Source organism: Python bivittatus, unplaced genomic scaffold, assembly GCF_059951505.1.
Source record: "Python bivittatus isolate LINGU-HERP-01145 unplaced genomic scaffold, Pbiv_v1 ctg000980_np1212, whole genome shotgun sequence".
NCBI lineage: Eukaryota > Metazoa > Chordata > Lepidosauria > Squamata > Pythonidae > Python > Python bivittatus.
This window is the reverse complement of record NW_028277125.1, coordinates 15,251,799-15,273,290: the sequence shown is the minus strand read 5'-3', so window position 1 is coordinate 15,273,290 and position 21,492 is coordinate 15,251,799. Positions and strand designations below refer to the sequence as shown.

Here is a 21,492-nt window from a genome sequence, read left to right as displayed (position 1 = left end):
TCAATGATTCTCAAACTCAGCATCTTTAAGATGCGTGGACTTCAACTCCCAGAATTCCCCAGTCAGCATTCTGATTGGGTATTCTGGGAGTTGAAGTCCACACATCTTGAAGTTGCTGAGGTTGAAAAACACTGCTTTACTTTAAAATTCTTAGCTATTTCATAATTCATACAGAGAACAGCCAAGAAACATTGAAGAGATCTGTATTCAGTTACCTGTCAGCTTTACTGTAAAAGATGTTATACTGCAGGACTGGAAGTTATCTTGAGGCTTGGAAAAACATGTGGGCAGTCAAAACTAAGTGATATGCCTTAATAGAAGACAGCTCTATTTTTATGGAATGCTTTTGCAACCTGCAGACTAAAATGCCACGGGGTTGCATGTATAAGGCACAAACAAGGAACTTACTCTTTTTTGACACTTTTAATAACTCTAGAAATGTCCCATCAATCGCAGAGTTGTGGAACAATGAAATATGTAAGGCCTGTGCTATTTTATACTCCTCTGATGATTTATGTGATTAATGTATTTGCTTTCTCTTAGCACATTCCAGGTCCACTGATTATTGCTGATGATCAGTTACATTCTTCCACAGCATGACTCCTCAGGATCATATGAGAAAATTAATAATCCTTGGGAAGCAGAGAAGTTTGGAAGATGGGACCTTTTACAAAATAGGAAGTGGCATTATACCATGTGGTAAGATGGAATAAACATGCATTGTGACAGGAGTTTAAATTTTGGCATATAATACTGGGGCACCCCATTCTTCTAGATTAACAGTTGTATTCCTTTAAGGATAAATAAGCGTTGTTTTTTAAATTATGCAATATATGCAATTATATGCATGATTGTGGTTTGTTTTACTGGATTTATATTTGTTGGGCTTTTATCTTCCCTTCCCTTCCCTTCCCTTCCCTTCCCTTCCCCTCCCCTCCCTCCCTCCCTCCCTCCCTTCCTTCCTTCCTTCCTTCCTTCCTTCCTTCCTTCCTTCCTTCCTTCCTTCCTTCCTTCCTTCCTTCCTTCCTTCCTTTTTTATTGATGTATGCTGCCCAGAATCATACATTATGACTTGGGTAGCCTAGCCTCTAATCTAGCATGTCAGCTCCAGAATCATACATTATGACTTGGGTAGCCTAGCCTCTAATCTAGCATGTCAGCTCCAGGATTCAGATCTGGCATCTTTCTCCCACCCTTATGGGCTAACAGGCTTTTTAAATCACTTTCAGCTTTGAAAGCTATCAGTGGAATAAAAAAACCTCCATCCTGTCTTCCAACCAGCCTGATCTCTTTCAAAGATGCAATATCCAACATATCTAATCAAAGATTATAAGATAAAGGCAGGTTTATGCAGGAAGAAGTAATTTTTCAGATATCCGGGCCCCAAACCATTAAAGCGATATGAACCAGCACCATGAATGAGGCCCGGAAGCAAAGTGAAAGCGAAACAGAAGTAGAATTGTTTCAGGACCATTGTCATACAGTAGTCTATACTGCACAAACCAGAGTGAGATCTAACCTCAGCATTTTCCATGAGCCATAATTTTTTAACTCATTTAAACAGAGAGACAGGCTTTTAAGATTCTGATATTCTATCTTATTGCAATAAAGAGCATTCCTGGAATCTCTGACATGCTTCTTTCTTGACCTGGCCTACCTCAAAGGGCTGACATCAATCTTGAAAACATTTCTCTCCTTCCCATTTTATATTAAACAAAAGCAGGACAGGGTTATTTTGAGTTCTTTCTCAGGCTTCCCTCTTTCTCAACGTTGAGTAATCTTTTCTGCGAGCATCCCCCCTCACAGCTCCTTCCTTCCTTCCTTCCCTTTGCCAAGGTCAACTCTTCCCTATACAAAATGCACACCATTGTTAGCACATCGGTATTGTATGATTTGTTTTAGAACTGAGGCAGCAGCAAGAGATCCTAATGAGGAACCAGATCATGGCAGGAAACCCACCACTAATGGCCCAGCAGGAAATCCAGCCAATTCCTTCACAATTGGACTCTTGGTTTGTGGAAAGGTATTCCTAGTTAACTGATGAAAGAAGAGATGTTGCCTGTATATTATAGAGCGTGTAGACCAATCTCCTACAGGTGCCATGCTGTTTAAAGAGCTTTAAGATAAAACTGCAAAGAGGGTTTTCCTTGAATTGTGCCCTTCAAATGTATTGGGCAACACCAGCTGACATGGTCAATATACCTCCCCGCTCCTTAAAGTCCTCCTTCAATATAGACACACTTTCCTTCTTCAATATAGACACACTTTCCTCCTTCAATATAGACACACTTTCCTTCCAGAAAAGGTTACCTATTGGCTGAATGAGTGCTCCTCTCCCTGTGTGAACAGTAGCCATGGATGCTGAAGCCCTCCATACATAGCTGGGACATCAATTTGGAATATGGTTCCTCATCAGAGGCAACCTCAGAGGGGACCACAGAGGGAGAGGACAAATAACAAACGCAGTGGGCACACTGTCACAATGCAAGCTCCATGACTTTTGGACATGGGTGGTGACATTGCTAGCATGTACCAAAGGGGCAGAACTAACAGCACATGAGGTGCTTTCATCATTTTGATGCACGCATCTGATCCTGCAGATGCCTCCGCTCCGTTTGGCCACTTGTTACTTTTAAAAAATGTCAAACCACAAATATAGATATTTTTTTTTTGTTTAATGCTTAAAAATGGTTAATGAGACACTTGTTCCTTAATACATATAATAAATCTCAAATATATCACCTGTTTTTAAATACAGGGTCAGAATTACTTAGGAAGTATCACTTTTTTAATCCGGCATTGACAGACTAAGATTTTTGAAGAAATTCAGCAAGGTGGCATGAATCAGTAATGTTTAGCAGGCATGCATTTTATTCAGGTGGTTAAGAGTTTAGAACATTGATATAGAATAGGAACAGGAACAGCATAGCATATAATGGATCTCAAGCTACTTTCATCCCAATCCTGTGACTAAAGCCCAATAGAAAGTTAAGCATATTTATGCTCATTTAAACGAACTGTGTTAGGCAGTTGTGCTCTTTCCTGGTTTGCAATTTGCATCAGCACCAAAACATCCTAGCAATCCAAATGCTGCCCCATGAGAAGACTTAATGGAGGCTCCACCTTGTTCTCAGCCTAATCTAAGATTGATTACAAATCATAATAAAAGCAATAAAACAATAAAAACAGTAACAAGCATAGAAACAAAAAACAAAACCCATCCAAACCTTCCCAACGCCCCAAACACAACCCCCCCCCCCAATATCCAAACAAACTGTAGAGCTCCTCTGGGCTCCATCCTCACGCTGCCCCAAGGCTTGGGAGAAAAGCCAGGTCTTTACAATTTCTGGAAGGCCGGGGGGAGGGGCCTGCTGGATCTCAGGGGGCAGGGTGTTCCGAAGGGCAGGGGCCACTACCGAGAAGGCACGCTGCCTAGGTCCCACTAGCTGGCCACAACTGAGGGATAGGACCTGGAGTATGCCCACCCTGTTTAGTTTGTAGGTTACACAGGACAATAACAGGGCTTTTTTGGGCTGTCAAGGTCAGGTGACATGTTGGAGGTGTGACCAGAGTTACATCATTCAGTTTAGGTCACTAGCCTGCCCTTGTCTAGACACAGACCAGTTACTGGCCTGAAAGGATTGCAATCCTTCCAGAAGGCTCTGAAGACATGGTTTTGCCATGTGCTTGGGAATCTGGTAGTGGTACAGAGCCTGCTCAATAGTTACATTGAGTGTGATGTATGGGTTGCACTCTTCTGCGGTTTATGTTTTATAGTTAATTGGTTTTAATGGTTTTATTTTTGGGGTTATTTATATTTTATTGTTTTTGTTGTTATTTTTTGCTATGTCACGTGCAGTATGTGAGATGGGTAGCTATATAAATTGAATGAATAAATAAATAAATGTGCTATGAACACAGAATGGAGGCCATATTCCAGAGAAATGAAGGGTTCCCCCCCCCCCCCCACCAAATGGTATAGGACTGGGTGGCATATTAAATGACTAGTGAGGAAAAGTCATCTGACATGTGGCCTGTCCATTTGGTTTGCAATGTCGGCTGGGCTATGGAATGTTATTCCCGTTACGTTTGGGTCTACTCTTACGTTTACTTTGTCTTTTGTATTAGTTTTAACTGTATGCCACCCAATCAATCAATCAATCGGTCATAACCCTAAGATCAAGTTCAATAGTATGGTTTATTAGTTGTGTTCTTATAAATGGTGACAGTCTCTCTGTAGAAAGAAAAGATGAAAATATTCCATCCTTTCTTTCTACATAGAAAATTGTTGTGTGCGATTGTCCTAATTGAAAGTCCTTCGCATGTGGTAAATTACAATTCCAACTATTCCCAACCAGCACTGCCTTTTTTCTGAAAATCATGAGAGTTATAGTCCAACAATGTTGAGGATACCAATCCAGTGGAAGACCAATTTGATTTCACAAAGAAAATTAAAGGTTGCTTTGAGGTAGTTATTTATGGAATGTATTCCTTAAAGCAGTGCCTAAAAAAGTGCACAGTCCATTAAAGATATACGAAGCTTCTTCAGAGTACTAGAAGTAACAGAAGCAGAAGCCCAGTGCTACAAATGTGGACATTTTGGGTTGTATAACATCTAGGCATAAACTCATAAAAAGTTGATTTTTCTGCCATAAAATAGCTAAAAACAAGCCTGTAACTCTTGATTACTGTCTCTTTTTCTGCTATTTTTCTTTTTGCACTGAAAGCAGGAAGATTGCCACTCTTTGCTCAACTAATGGCTTTCAGTCATTTCACTGATGCTTCCATGCTGCTACAAGTAATGAAAATGGCCTGATAGATCTTTGTACCTACAGCTTTATGTTTCAGGATTCTGAATACTGAGCCTGATAGATTCTTTTGCTCATTCACATATAGGAAGTTTCCTTTCTAGAGTTTTTTCTTACACAGACATTCAGCATTTGCACATAAGACCCCACATTAACTAGCTGTTTTATGTGCTTTCCTAGAGATTTGTTACCTTCATGTGAAATCTTGGCACCAGCTGATCTCAGGCAGATTCATGTGGCTTCCACTCTTGGGCCTCCTGTTTCACAACATGGCAACATCCCAAACCTATTATCCAGTTGTATTTCCCAAGGACCAGGTAAGAAAGAGCAAGATCATAAGTAACTTAGTAAGTAAAAAGACAGTATCAGTGGAAAAACTATTGGTGTCAAATCACCCAAGGCCTGATTCAAATTTCTGATTTGATCTGAATCATCATTTTGAAGAGCTGAGTTGATTGAGCTAAACAGTAAGCATGTACATGGCAAACTTCCACTGAATCTCTAAACTGATTAAAGGGCCCTGATTTAATTCTGTGCATTAAATAGATTTGGCAATGTTAGCCTTGCAAGGTAGCCCAGAGAAGAAGCACAACCAGACCTATCTTTATTGTAAGGTTATATTAAAAGAATCTTGCAAGACTGAAAGCATTTCTCTCCTCCTTTCCTTTTACTCTCCAGAAAACTAGGGAGGGTCCCTTCTGAAATTTCCCACACTCTCTCTCCTTCTTTTACTCACTGGTTGTCCAGTCTGCATCTCTCCCTCTGGTGTCCCAAAGTCATTCTCATGTACCATTACAGGCAATATGCTTATTCACGGGATAAATCAGATAGGAATCACAACCAGATGAGCTAATTCTACTTTACTGTAATACTACACTGACAGAATCTTGCAAGTCTAAAAGTACAATTCGCCTCCCCCTGTCTCCTTTACCATCCAAGAAACTAGGGAGGGTCTCTTCTGAGCCTCTTGTCGCACCCACTACCCTGCTGCAGGCTATGCTGTCTTTTATCTGGTTGTTCCCTTGCCAGCATCTCTTCGCCCAGTCTCCCAAGATCTTTCCCACATCCCATTACACCTTATCTGGTCTTTTTAGTGAATAAAAGATAAAAATGGCAGAAGAGGGGGAGATCCTGTATTACTACCTCCTAGCTCCTGGTTCAATCAAAATATGTAATTACAGGTGTCAGTTCTTCCTTGAGAGATAGACCAATCTCACAAGAAACACAAAATCAAACTTAAAAAAAAAAGAAACTGTAGTAACTCTTTTTAACCTTCGATATTAAATTCAGCAATCCCTGTTAAATGAGATAAATACAGGGCTGTTCAAATCATGGGAAAACAGTATTATTGAAAAGGAATTACTAAAGAAAAATCTAGTGTTCCAGGTATAGACTGTACGATAATGGTAGTCTGCTATAAATAAAAAAGAACTCACTTTAAAGAATTTGGAGCAGGATTTCAAATTCTTATTCCAAATTACAGAAATTCTAAAGTGAAATTATTTGTTGTCATGTTGTATTGAGTCATATCCAATTCCTGGTGATTCTATGGATAAAATCTCTCCATAAACTGACTTTTTACTGGTGCAAAACCTGAGATATGCATAAAAGGCTAAAATACATGCCATTTACTGAGCCTACATGAATAAATAAAAGACGGGAAACAGAACAGAGAAATACACATCAAAATTTTAACACAAATCCCTTCCTAGACTTCTTACCTGTTCCTTCAGAATTTGCTAGTAGCTCTTCAATCAGTATACTGAAAACCAATGTCAGAGCAGGTGAAAGGTAGAATAAAGAAACTAGGGTGAACCAGCCTCAATCATAATACATTTCTTAGATTCAAAGCCATACACGTTTATCTGGGGTGACCCTCATGGATTTGAATTGGACTTAACTCTGAGTAACCATCTATAAGATTGCATTGAAGGCTTGTTTGGTTTATGCATATTAATCCAGATATAAAAGAGAGAATGATGCTAAAACTAATCTTCAATCATATTTATTTATTTATTCATTCAATTACTAGGATATAATTTTCTTCAATCCGAATCAATGGAAGCTGTAACCAAAAGACAAGAACTGGTTCAGAAACAAAATATTGCCAGGTAAAATGAACTAAATCACAATGATCAGACTTCACACAACATGCTAAGTCACAATTTATGGCTAAGACTTAGCTTGTTGTTTGTATGAATGTTTACACCTGTGGTTTATTCAATTAACCATGATTAAACAAATCATGTCAGAAGGCTCAGTATGCTTATATGTCACCTAGTTACCGTCATCCAAACTGTGTTTATACGGACTGTATTTCTCTTTAAATTATAGCCATTATTTCTACATTTTTATCTTTGTCTATTAGCTACCATGTACAAATCTGTCGCATGCTGCATTTATACATACTTCGCTATACAGTAAAATTATTGTGGTATGTATCTCAGGAGACAGCAGCACCTAGCATTTTGTCTGGGCTCATAAACTAGCCTTGATTACTATTTGGGTGGGAGACCACCAGGAATCTCTAAGACCAGAGGCTAAACTGGAAAGTCTAAAAAACTTCATGGATGCATCCATGTAGTCATCAAGAGCTGAGCTCTATTCAAGGGTGCATTTTAGTACTAACCACAGTATGTATGTATGTGTGTGTGTGTGTGTGTGTGTGTATTTGTGAATGATGAAGCGTGTGTGACCTTGGTCTTGCCCACTTCTAGCAAGTGCCCCTCTGAAGGTTACTTTGGATGAAAAAGATCCAACACTTTTAGTCTCCACAAACTGTAGCTCTCCAGGGGCTCAGATGGAGTCTTTTTTAAAACTCTATCAGGAAATACAAGATGCCAGGAAATACTGGGGGCATTTTGCCTGTAAATCACATAGTCTAGGACTGCTCTACAATGCCTAATGTTCCAAGCCTCACATACTGTAACCTGCTTGTGGTAGGAAAATAAATAATTGGTAGGTAGAGCTTTCATCTCCAGTTATGGTGTAATGCTTATGACCCTTTCTTAGGATGGAAATGAGTGCCATTTTTCAACAAAAAGAACTCGAAAAAGCTCACCAAAAAAGGCTTCTAAAACTCAGAGGCTTTTCCCCCTACCCTGATGTCCCAGCTGGCTCTGTTGGTTTTCAGGAAAGACACTACATTCCTGAAGCCCACCCCTCCAATGGCCTGTACGTTCATCAGACCACCCTCAGTGAACTTCACAGGAATGCCATGCTGATGGCCACTTGCTCCTATCCACCTCTCACCCCGCTGCAACGGGAACGGGGCCCTCGACCAAGCAGAAGACCTGGGAATCGCAGAGCTGCTCATTGCCATGTCAATCATGGAAAGAGCCGGGCGGCGGACAGGGGTTTGGATCCGGCCTCAGTCGGTGAAGAAAAAGAGGATAGAAAAGAAAGCAGAACAGAGACGCCAAGCAAGCCTGCCGCAGCAGATGCAGAACGTGAAGTCCATGCGGAGCGACCGGCTGCTGTCACAAAAAATGGGAAGGAATGCGAGCGTGGCTTGAGAAAGAACTTGTGTAACCACAAAATGCCCAGTGAAGCAAGTGACAGCCACAATGGAAATGAGAAAGATCCCCACAATTCTTGCTTAGTCTTTAACGAAAAGCATGAAAATCCTTCAAAACTCACATTCTCTGCTCTGACAAGCAGCTTCTCCATACTCAATAAACCTCCATTATCTTTGGGTGAGTTTAAGGGTTACTTTAAGGTAAACGAGAAAATAATGTATTTATGTGAGATACAGAACATACTGAATCTATTAAGCATTTAAAATAAAAACCGGATAAGTTTTGTTTGCCACATTTAACGCTTCTGTTTGGAGGTCAGTATCCCCTCCTTTCATTATCCACACCGTTACATATGTGAAGAAGGTAGCGGGTCCCCGTTCCCCAGCGCCCCCCCCAGATTAGGGAGTTGCAAGGAGATTGCAGTATGACTGAAGGCACGTACCGATGCATACTGCAGATGAAGAATGGAGACATTCTCAGCCACTGCCTACATGCTTATAATATGAGGACTAGAAACTTGCTTTTTAAAAAAGTAAGCCAAAGTCCTTAGGAAATGTGCCAATTATAGATACACAGGAAATGGAGTAATAGGGCACGCAAGGGGATGTCATGGCCCTCCAGATATTGCTAAACTATGCCCCAAGCAGACCCAACATGCCGAAAAGATGCTAGGAATTGTTGAAAACATCACCTGGAGAACTATAGATTCTCTATGTCTGCCATACAGCCTGGGCATGAGAGCCACATTACATATTTCATGGAAACTACGTGTGCTGATCATAAATGGACACATGCTACTTGCAAAGAAACCTCAGGACTGTAGCACAGACAAAGGCATTGGAGAGGACAAGGTTGAAAGCCCCTTTTCCAGCGCAAATCAACTTTTCACTGCAATACAGCCTCATGAAGAGGAGAAGCAGCATTAGGATTTTACTGGACTTAGTACATTATCTAATTTGGCCTTCCCTATCCATTGCAGATTCAATAATCCATCATTATTTTAGAATTTTTTTCTGACTTCTTTGCTAGTCACTAAAAACAAAAACCGGGTTTTTTGTTTGTTTTCCTAGCCACTTCCAGACTAATTCTAAATGGGGAAGAAATTTCATCTGCTGAAGATATTCGCAGATGGACTGTTGAAGATGTATACAGGTTTATCAACAGTCTCCCAGGGTGTTCTGACTATGCTCAGGTAATTATAAATATCTGCAAAATGCTTAGGAAAGAGTTCCTTATATTTAACCTGTCTCTAATTTAAATAATACTCTAATTCCATTTTACCATTCTTTATTCCATATATTTTGCGTATGTTGCTGCTGTTAGTTACTCATATACCAGTATATTGTAATGCTAGCACATAATGCCAGTATATTACAACATTGTTGTTATTATCTAATGCCATGATGTTCTATTGTCTACCAATAGAAGAGAATATGTGTAGTTCAGGGTTGAACTGTGGAGTCCTTGGAGTTCTCTGAGCTTGGCTGTTTTCTTGCAAACGTTTCGTTACCTGGCTAGGTAACATAGTGGTTGTAGGACAGGCAGGCAGAAGGCTGGCAGAGCGCATCCATGAACACCAACTAGCAGTCAGAAGACATGATGAAAACTCCTTAATCTCACAACACGTGGACAGACTTAATCATAGTTTCAGCTGGGAAACTGTCAGCATCTTAGACCAAGCTAAATCCAAAAATGCGAGGGAATTCCTGGAAGCTTGGTATTCAGACAAGGCAGCCATCAACAGGCACTTAGAGATAAACAACATCTACGCACTATACAAAAGAGACAATAGAAAGGAAAACAAAAGACCAGAACATCTCCTCACCAGCAATCATCACCCAGATAAGCAGAGATTAACACCAAGATTACCACCAGACATACAATCAGCAGTAAACAATACCCTAATTAAGGAACTAGCAGAGGGGAAAAATAAAACAAAACAAAACCCACACCCACACCAACACTGGCAGGGCATGCCACAGTATATAAACAGAGAGCAAACCCCATCCCATTTTAGCACTGAAGATGTTACCTAGCCGGGTAATGAAACGTTTGCAAGAAAACAGCCAAGCTCAGAGAACCCCAAGGACTCCATAGTTGTCTATTCTTAATGCTATCTAGTTTTGTACTAAGCATTGCATGAAGGTATCAATGGACATTTATGAAGTACAGTGGACATGAGATCCACTCAAAGGTGGCCATGGAGATAGGAAGGTTTAAGCTTACAGAGCACATGGAAAAATACCAGAATGAAGATGCTCTAGGAAGAGTCAACAAAAGATGGTTCTCAAACACAAAACATTTGTCAAAATAAAAGACTGTTCCTATGTGAAATACCAGGAGGTATGAGAGAGTCCTAAGGTGGGAATAGCCAAGCCTGGTTGGAAGTTATAAAAGTAGAGGGGAATTGTACTTTGGAGAGATCACATAGAATGGATCATTGTTGTGGTGGCCTTCCCATGTTGATTCTTCTGGAATCCAGCCTAGTCAGCCTGGGGTAGGTAGATATGCATGAGAGGATGTATATGTTTATGAGTGAACCTTTTAGTTCAGAAAATGAACAAAATTGTAAATCTGCATTTGGATATACTGTACATGCCCGAAGTCTCTGGAGAAATAAGAATAACAAATAGCACTGGGAGTGGATCCTGCACAAAGCAGAGTTGAACTGGGTGACCTGTCAGACCCTTTTCAACTATATGGTGCCATGATCTAAGACCCTCTTTAGGGCCCTCTATATGACACTGCAATGACGTGTTTATTGCTTTAATAACACTATATACTTTAAAGGTATTTAAAGATCATATCATTGATGGCGAAACCTTACCGCTGCTTACAGAAGAACATCTTTTAGACATGATGGGGTTAAAACTCGGGCCTGCTCTAAGGATTCAGTCACAGGTAAAGTGCATAGATCTTCCGAAATTCCAAACACTGAGGAAATGAAAACCATAGCACACTCTCAAGTGTGTACTTAATTGTCACTAACTTTTTATTTGGGCTTTGTTAAAAACTAGCTTTACCTTGCTTTTTTTATCTGGTACTTCATGATAAATACCATTTTATTTTTGTTGCAGTTAAATTCACAAGCAACAGGAATGCCATCATAATGTTAAAGCAGCGATGCTACCATATGCGGTAGCATATTGCCAATAGAACAGGACAGGAAATAGGGATGATAAACAATTATAGCAATGGTCCAAACCATTGCTCTTGAAGGACATTTCTTTCACATCATCCTGTCTTAGCTGACTTCATGGATTTCACTTATTAAATATTGCATGGAACCGTTTCTTTCACTATTACTACAGAATAAAGGGGGGAATAATGATATATGATAAAGACTCAGACACTGTAGGGTGGGAAAACACCTGCCATATTCAGTGTTTTCTTATTTTGAATCTGTAAACAACCGCACATAAACTATGCAGTCTTTCTCCTGAGTTTGCAGTTTGGATCAACTTCCTGTATCTTGCTTTTATGTAGTATTTCTTCTTCATTTTAATTGTTGAGCAGTTTTCTGTCTCCTCTCTTTATCCGTCCTTCTCACGGTTATCTAATCATATCCATCAGTTATGGTAAGAATAATTAACTGCAGCTCATGGGGATATAGTGAATGAATAACAAAATGCAACTCTTCCGTGCTTCCTATCAAAGGTGTCAAACTATTTCTGGAGAAATCACAGCTAGATGTAGAGTGGGGAAAATGGGGGAAAATAATAAGATGAAATCCCCAGTTGATTTGCTGTTCAAGTTGCAATGGGTTCCCATGAGAGCAATCAGACAAGAAAGCTTTGGATGTCATATATAGATGCTACAGTATTTATAGGTAAGTTTAAGACAGCAACATTATTTTGAAAAGTACTTAATTTCCCTAAAGGTGTCCCAGTGCCTGAGAAATGTGTTCTACATGATGAATATTCCATGGACCACACCCATTCCATCTGCAACTGGCATATCTCCTGATCCTTTCCATGATACGGCATTCCATCTTCCTCGTGACAGTACTCATACCGTTCTGTCCAGTCCTTGCGCTCAGGATCCTGAAACATCAAAAACAGTGGAGCGAGTAATTTCAGAAAGCAGAGATGATAATCTGATTTAGCTGGATCTGAGGAGCCGCTATCAAAAAACCTGAAACTGGTCATTTGGTGGATCTGCCAGCAAAGGATATAACACAGCATGTGAAATAAAACCATTGTTTTTAAAATTACTGTTAAAGAAACTAAAATATGGCACATGTGAAATTCACAAGTATTATTTATTGAATAAATATGAATTCACTAAAATATAAATTATGAGATAATGAAACTATCCCTCTGCCCTGGATTTTGGTTTTCTTTTTTTTAATGGTGCTTGCTTTGTTGTTATCGATCTAACTATGAAAATACAAGATCACAGAGGCCTGATTTATATGAAAAGATGACTCTGTGCAGCAACCCCATGCTCCTCACCCATTCACTCTCTTTTGGGGGTTGCTGAGGAGAGGGCAACCCTCCCCCACCATAAGGAAGTTCATAATATTTCCCGTATCACACGTTTTGAGATTTTGAGAGCCCATCAGAGCAAAACAATGTTGAAAGTCGGCTTGGTTAGAAAGGACACTGGGTATATCCAGAGATATGGGAGAATCAGTAAAACCTAGATCCTTTCCTTCTGTGATCAGTTGCTTCTGCTAAATAACAATCCTTTCCATGACTAGAAGAACTTCTGCTTCAAAAAGGCTGCATTTACCAAGTACTTGTTCAATTTTTCTCTATTTTACAATTATTTTGATCTATTATTGTTTGACCTATTATTATCACTATTATCAGATTTATATCCTGCTTTTCCATCTGACCAGAATCATGATGGCTTACAGCTATTCATGCCATGCAATATAATAAACATCCCCCCAAAATTGCTTAAATGTATGCTGTAACCAAGATTCTTTTTTTGTCAGAGGTTGCCCTTGCCCATTCAGATTTTGGTAATACATGTCAGGCATGCCCTATCCAAGACTAAGTCATGGAGGAAGGTGATCTACTGTAGACAAAGCAAGGGTTAACCATCAACACCTTGAGGTCCTCGTCATGAGGCCACTGGGTTGGAAGTCAAGATCACCACAAGCTTGGCGACCTTCCTTCCCCTGGAATGCCTACCCAATGCTCCCTGCCATATCACCCTCAGCCACTGCAATGCAACTACTTTTACCACCTCTTGCTAGGAGTGATCCACCCTCCCCTCACTGTGAAACATTCATACCTTGACAAATCCAAATCCAAATATGAAAAGGATAGACTTATTTTGCCTTTGTGCAAGTCTCAGCAGCTTCCCCAACTGCCTGAGAGCCTAGTGAAGAATATGCAAAATTTATACTTTTTTTTACTACAAATCATACAGTGAGATAGTAGAGATGACATCATGGATGACCCTGTTATGTAAAACTTTCCCAAAATTATCATCATGCTATGTGTAAAAAACTATTATGAATGAGATTGGAACATTTTTGCTGGCAGCTTAAGCAAGCAACCAAAATGCAACAATACTTTATAAAGATAACTGTACATAGAATGTACAAAGTCTGTATAATTCACAGGCTGAATCTGCAATAAGTCAGGCTGATTTGGAAAATAATGTTTTCCTGAGACCAAACCTCACAGTTTTAGACAACTGACTAACATTGTTTTCTTTTAGACTGAAATCATGTGACTTTTCAATCCATTCAGACTTAAAAATTATCCAGCATACACCAATACAATGATTTGCCACATCTTAGCTTGTTCTTTTCAATTGTCTTCAGTCCATAATAAATAGTAGTAAATACATTGAAGTCAATATATGCAAGGCATCTTGTTCACTATACTACAAACCATCATGAACATTTTCTTCAATTGCACAGAAGGTCATGCAGTGAACTCCTTCTTGAAATTATCTCTGACTGTCAGGACTCCGTTAACATAACCCTAAAAAATCTTATGCCTTTTACATTTCACGTGTTATAGGATTATCACATTTGTGGAGGCATAGCAAGTATGGATACTAAGCAGCCCACTTGTAAGAACAGCACAACCCTTTCCTTACCCTATCTTCTTCATCCACCATTTCAATGCCGACTTTACCCTTATCTTCAGACAACTTGGCATTTGCTCCAAGGCAAATTGCCCAGACTGTTGTTTCTGTTTGGTTAATCTGAACAACTGCAAGGTTATCACCACCCACCCAAGATCAGCCAAAGCAAACCCCATATCACTCTAAAACTGTAGGCTATGGCTTCACAGATGAATAAGTTGGCCCAGGAAACCACTAATATAGAAATGTCAATGTCTGTCTATGGAACAGCTTCCTTTCTGTTTCCTCTACATAAATACAGAAAGGCAAAGGTTATAAACTGTCTATTATGTATGTGATAACTGCTAAGGATGATATAGCTATGGTTTCATTTTTTTTTCTAAAGAACATTTTTTGGTTACTTCAACGTAAACTTCAGAATTATTCTTCTTTGGGAATATGACCAAGGATTTCTTAAGTTTTGCAGCATCATGTAAATTATTTATCAAGGTCTGTTGGTTATCGTTAGTTAAGTAAGTGCTTGAAACCACTTCTCCAAAATGTGGTTTCAGTTATAGACTGCAATTCTTACTAGTCTACAATCAGCCTATTAGCAATATACCTCAAGCATATGAATATGTCTACAAAATAACTACAGGGATTAGGCACAATATTTTAAAAATGTTCTATTGATACTGTTCTTTAGAATGAACAATCTTCTTGTTTTCAAAATCCAACTGTTGTCTGAACACACAAAGCGGAACTACCCTATATTCCCATAAAACATTAAGGCAGAACATTTTTTTTACTAATTAATAGGACTAATGAGGGCAGACAATAATGTTTTTTATATATTTGGGTTCTATAATAATGGCCATGGCTTGCAGTACTTAAGATGGAGAGGTAGCCAACTAAAAGAGAATATACATTTTATTCAAGTGTGCACCAAAAAATTTTTAGGCTTGATTATTTTTTAATATCATCGACTCTATATTATCAGGTTAATTTATATTGAGAGAGGAATTCCTGTTCAAATATCTGGAAAATATTTTCAGAAAATAACTTTTTTGTTTAGAAAAATGTTATGGGGTTCTTCAAGTCCGAGAATACCTTTACAGAAAATGCAGTTACCAATTAATGACGGAGGATTCAGTTTCCAAATCTGGAGCTATATCATCAAGCTTACCTATTGTGAAGTATTAAATACTGGAGCCAACAAGTGGTGTTAATTTTCCAATTTGGGCAACGTTGGAATATACATATATAGCACCTTTGGATAGATGGACAGAATTAGGATCTAAATACAACAGGACTCTAGTATCTCTGGAAACAATTACATCAGTTAGAAAACTATGGAATGGAATGTCTAACAAAAAAAGACTTGATCCTTATTTCCATGCTAAATTGAATTTATGGGGAAGCCCAACATTAAAAATTAGGAAAAAGATATTGAAAAATTGGATGAAAGCAGGGGCATTGACTTTGGATCAATTGATAGATGATGATGAATTTTTAACATATGCTATGTTAAGAGATAAATATCATCTACCAGATATAACCCAATGGCAATATTTACAGCTACATTTGTTAACAACATTGTTTGGACTGCAGCATTTTCAGCTTCTGAGACACCTGAGATACTAGAACAACTTGTTAAACCCTTTAAAACTAAAAAAAAAAACTTTAAAAAATCTACAATTAGCTTTCATAGATATTGGTTACCAATAAATAAATTTGACACGCAGATGTTAAGAAAGGAGTGGAATAAAAAATTAAAGGTTTTTATATTACCTAGACAATGGGAGTGTCATAACTTCTATAGCAAGCGTGTCAATGGACTTTAAACTATGACTTATACAACCAAAAATAATATTTAGAATTTGTTGGACTCCATTACATTTGTATAGAAAAGGAGTGTCTAAGCATTTTGTTGGAGATATAAAAAAGATAATGCTTCTTTAAAAATACGTTTTTACAATGTCCTGTACTTACTAAGTTTTGGGAGAAAGTAGTGGACCATATAAATGTGACTGTTCTTTTGGACGGGCCGGCTCGAATACTCTGGGTTACATTTTCAGAATGGGGGTGCTTATGTCCAACCTGGGGGGGGGGGGATCTTTTGTTCACCCAGACAGAGCGCCCGGCTTGCAGAATCACCAGCGTCTAGAGGGCGCATGGGTCCCCGCGCGTGTTGAGCGAGCACCCCACTCCCTTGGAGGGAGGCGGACCAGAGGGAAGCCCAGCAGCCGGACCGCGCTCCCGCCCCGCCTCCTCGTTACCTAATGGCTCGCGCGGCCTCTCGCGAGGTTGCCGCCCCTCGCGAGCCCGCTGGCTGGCGCCCGCTCCGTCTTCCTCCCTCCCTCCTTCCCTCCGTCTCCCCCTCCCCCCTTTCCGGCTCAGCCCCACGTCACCAGGAGACCAGACGGGGACAACATGGCGGAGCGGAGGAGACACAGGAAGCGGATTCAGGTACCGCGCTGCCTTATCTCCTCCCTCCTTTCGCAACCGCTTGCGGGATTAGCTTCCCTCTTCTCTCTCTCTCCCCCCCTCCCCGCCCCGTCACAATCCCCCGCCGTCTTCGCCCGTCAGCATCTCTCCTGCTCTTTCTGCGAGTCTTCCGGTCCCCTCCTCCGTTCCCACAGGGCTGGCCGCTTCCGACGCCTTCTTCCTCAGGGAGAGATCGCGGCCCCTCCAGCTCCGGCTTCTCGCGGCCCCGGACTCAGCGCCGGCGCTCCCCCCCAGCTGCAGCGGGCGCCCCCCCCCCAAATCCGTCACCCGCCGCGAGACCGTCAAGCACCTCACTGCGACGCCCCCTCCTCCGGGCCGCGTCTCGCGCGAGCCCCGCACGGTCAGCCACTGGTGCCCACCTGGTGCTCTCTGATGCCCTCCCCCGCGAAGCCCTTTTCCTCCTCTTCCTGCTCTGCCTCCCATCGTTATCCCGCAGCACAAACCCCAGTTTTTCTCGAGTGTCGCCCTTGCAATCCAACCCTCTTTCTCGAACTCACTCTGCTAACAATGTAAACATCTTCCCTGTTTCCACCTTTTCCACCTGTAACATCTGTTTGCACCTTCCCCTCCTGCTTACCTCGCCTTCTGGTGGCAGCATCTCCTTTTTGCACCATGACTAGAGGTCCTCACCTCATACTTTACTGCTAAATATTTTCTCCAAACTTCCAGGGAATTCCTCAGTCGACAGTCTTCATCCACATTATAGTGATGCAGGATTGCCTGTCACAATTATTACTAAGATATTTTTTAAAATTTTTTGGTCAGCACAATCCATCTGGGTTTTATTATCTAGATTCAGTGTGCACTCAAATAACCATTTATCATCTCTTCTTAATCCTACTCATCCTAGCATGTGTGATTAAATACCCTGTTATTCATGTATTGTATGTATAACCTTTCACACATCTCAGGAGCTTATCAAGGGACATTTATGGTTCCCTCTCCTCACCCGCAGTTTATTCTGTCAACAAGTGTATGATGCACGTAAGGCTGGTTAGAGACTGACCCAGAGTTGCCCATGGAGCTTTACAACTGAATGGAGATTTGAGCCTACCTTCTTATGTCCAATATGCATTCGGTCTCCTGAATTTTCCTTACCTTTATGTACATCCTCACATGTACTTGTGTGGAGAACAATTCTTCCTTGATGCAATGACAACCAATAAATGAGTGATTTTTCCTACACCACTTGCAGTAATTATTTTTAGTTTATCATCATGAGAGGGGCAAAGCAGATGTTTTTCTTGGTTGAAATCCAATGCTGTAAAGCCTGCTGCCATATGATGAACATGTTATGAAGGTCACATATGTATGTGCTTTTTAAATGATGTATGGATTTTGCATTTTTAAAGGACTCTTATTTCTAAAATAAATTTATTATTTAGTTTAATAGAAAATTTAAAGCAGAATGCCATCTGCTGAAGTGGTAAAATTAAGACACTTGAGTGTTTTTCCCATATGTGATTCACATGAAAAGTGTGCCACATGTTGAGAATATTATCTAATGTGTTTGGTCATGCTTACATATAAGTTAGTAATACACATGAATTAATCTTCGGCAGCAACTAGAATATTATATCAGAATACAGTAATAGCTATAATTTCATTCGTATGCTGTAAGTATGCATTACATATACATGGTTGCAATAAATATGCTAATAAATACTTGAGAAATATAATTCAAAATGATCTCAACAAACTTGCTTCCTGTTAACTTCATGAGTAAGGCTGCAGTTCTCCAAACCATTTTTTAGAGGATTGTGAACAAACTGTAATATGAACAATATGCCCCCTCCTCTCTTTTGTTATTGACTTTTTTTTTAATGTACTTGAACTAGCCACATGTTTGCAAAATTCCAAAAGTCCCAAAGTACCTATAAATTGTGATTCTAAATCTGCTTAGTCTCTGCTCTCCATACATTTGTAAATGCTATTGTTTATTGATTTGAGCATTGTAGCAAAGAAGTACTAATAAAAAACTAGTAGGAAAATAATAAAACAGGGAACATACATCTGTCTTATACACTCTTTTGTTGAAAATCAAGCATGGTTAGATTATTAAAAGATGGATTAAGAATTCTGTGGTCTTCATTTCCATACATCTGAAATTAGAGAACATCATCTCACAGGACCCATGAAGTGTGCGTTTCTGTCGCAGTGCTGGTCCTGTAAAACATGACTCTGTTGGCTTTTTGGAAAGCCCTTAAAGTGTGGCCATTTTCCCAGGCATGGATGTCAGGAGGTTAGTTCAGCCCAGTGGGTCGGTTGTTGGTTTCCTTGGTTGCTATAATGTTTATCTTTGGTTTTGGTTATTATTTGGTTTGTCTGGTTTTTAAATTTTGTTAGCCTCCCCAAGTCGTGTTTCTGATAGGAAGCTTTATTAAATAAATAAAGAAATCCCCACCCCATAAATTGCAGACATACATTATTTCAGATATTATGGAGTCCAGGACTTGTAGAATCTCCCTGAGATTAAAGACAACATAAGCAACAATTCCTAAAATTACTCAGAATCATTACTCAGTGTAAATGATATGTTTATACAATTGATGTAAATTGATGAGAATGACATAAATCCTCATGACTCCCTGCTTAATTATTCAATAGACATTCCTGAATGCCTTTCTCTAATTAGTCCATTAAAATGAGGTTTTATGTATACAGTACATAATTTCTTATGCCACTCCATTAAAATAGGATTACTCTTACTTTAGGATTAATGTCCCCCCAGTCAAGTGCTATTTTAAATAAAACATCCATGAACAAAATTCAGCACAATGCTACAGAACACATGCATCAGTTAAGCATACATCTCAGTTTCTTTATGAACCTTACAGAGATCTTAAATGTTTTTTACAATTTTGTAATTTAAAAACTGCTACATTCTACTTTATATAATATCCTATTTGTGATAATCAGTTGTATAAGAGGAAGTTGACCATCTTGCAAATGAAAAAGTCTGCTGTTTAATCAATCACTAGTACTTCTTTATGTAGATGCTGGCCTTAATTAACTAACAAATAAGATACAAATAGATCCTAGCTCATTAAAAAGTCTGATAAATCAGTGCGGAATTTGGGGGGATTGGGTTGATGAAGATCAGGTTGCTAACAAATGCCATCGCTTGTTGGTTTTAGCAACAGAAAGCAGCCAGTTACCAGTTTCAAGCAGTTTTGTATAATATAGCTACTCTTGTAGTTTCTCTAAAGGCACTTTTAAAAAAAGATTAAGTCAGTGTAATGCATTTATCCATACAAGAAGCACAATCTGTTCTCAGAGATATTTTTGCTTCTAATTCCTCATTTAATTAAATTAATTAGAGTTCATGAAGCAGCTGGACTTCAGTGACTTGATATTTGAGTCAGATATCACTTAAGTCATAGATTCTGTTCTTTCAAGAATTTTTAAAAAATGAAGTCCAGATAAAGTCAGATAAATGCAATATATGCAGTTGACTTGTTTTTAACAGATTTCTGTTTAAATGTCTAAGTTAATGAGAGTATAGAGTATTCAGAGAAAAAAATAGTTTTTATTGCTTTAAAAGATTGTCTTGAAGCACCAGCTTGAGTGAGTAGACAATCTATAGATACCAGTGTTGATGTTTTTACTGTAGAATTTCAATTCATCCTTTTTATTTGGTGCTAATCTAGAAGTGCTATAGGACAACCAGGGCAAAACACTGAAACAACAAATAACATTGGAAAAATAAATGAGGAAATGTAGAAAAAAAAAGACTCTTGAAAAGAAAGAAATAATATTATTTGACTTACCAAACCTAATATTTTTTAATAAGGAACAAAATTAACTCAACACCTGCAAAATTCACCTTACAGGAGGTATGACTATGCAATATATGACAAGACATAGGCAATAATTATTTAAAACTGCCAATAAATATTTTACATGTGAAATCAAGGCATTGGCAATAAGGGTGATAAGATATTGTGAGGCACAAAAGCAGAAATCTAGGAGAATCTGCAAAACTACAGATTTTATATAGGAATAGATGTGATTTGTCAAATATTGTTAGCATGTAGAAATGGAAAATAATATATTGTTATTTTAATTTGAATATTTTAAAAATATTTCACAGATTTTTTAGAGAAACATTTAAAAACTAGATCCAGTGGCTCACACATTTTCATTTATTTTTTTCTCCTTATCAGAGGTAGTCCAGTTCTGTTTACTCAGACCAAATTCTATTAGGCACAGTGAGGCTTACTTCTAAGAAAATATGTAATCATTGGACCACTGTTTAGTTTTGCTTAGCTGAATGTCAGTTAAATCCAATATTTACCATTATATTTTCAAATCTCTCTCTCTTTTTTAATTGATTTTAACTTCTCTGTAAACCACCCAGAGTTGTTGTTTAATGAGATGGGCGGTGACAAATTTGATATATAAAAAATAAATATAAATAAACAGGTTCATGTATAAAAATTGAGCTTGTGCCAAAAAGCTTCATTAGATCTCATAGAATATAAGAAAATATTCTGGATATTACAAGTATTCTCTGCTGTTCTGTACAAATACCAGTTCACATAAAGAATGTGTAAGGCAGGAAAAGAAGAGTGCATATAAGAAGAAAACCTTTCCATGAAAAAAACATTTTACAAATAGTCTGGATA

The 21,492-nt window shown here is 38.9% G+C and overlaps 2 protein-coding genes across 2 annotated transcripts in view; both read left to right on the top strand.

Annotated features, from left to right (window-relative positions):
- The first annotated feature begins 596 nt into the window (after nucleotides 1-596).
- On the top strand, nucleotides 597-12,760 carry SAMD7 (sterile alpha motif domain containing 7). Its single transcript, XM_025174797.2, has 8 exons — nucleotides 597-699; nucleotides 1,903-2,023; nucleotides 4,989-5,125; nucleotides 6,841-6,919; nucleotides 7,821-8,503; nucleotides 9,397-9,518; nucleotides 11,117-11,227; nucleotides 12,207-12,760. The coding sequence occupies exons 1-8, from the start codon at nucleotides 597-599 to the stop codon at nucleotides 12,429-12,431; spliced, it is 1,581 nt and encodes a 526-aa protein (XP_025030565.1). The 3' UTR covers nucleotides 12,432-12,760.
- Nucleotides 12,761-16,668: 3,908 nt separating this feature from the next.
- The window catches only part of SEC62 (SEC62 preprotein translocation factor), a 29,902-nt gene continuing 25,078 nt past the window's right edge, over nucleotides 16,669-21,492 (top strand). The window contains exon 1 of the mRNA XM_088132644.1: nucleotides 16,669-16,825. Coding sequence (XP_087988770.1) covers nucleotides 16,790-16,825 — 36 coding nt within the window. The 5' untranslated portion in view covers nucleotides 16,669-16,789. The remainder of the gene's footprint in view (nucleotides 16,826-21,492) is intronic.

Excerpts from the sequence above, each read along its gene's own strand:
- SAMD7 (XM_025174797.2), top strand. The coding sequence starts at position 597 with ATGACTCCTCAGGATCATATGAGAAAATTAATAATCCTTGGGAAGCAG. Across the intron at positions 2,024-4,988 it reads GACTCTTGGTTTGTGGAAAG|AGATTTGTTACCTTCATGTG; the intron begins GTATTCCTAGTT and ends GTGCTTTCCTAG. Across the intron at positions 9,519-11,116 it reads GGTGTTCTGACTATGCTCAG|GTATTTAAAGATCATATCAT; the intron begins GTAATTATAAAT and ends TATACTTTAAAG.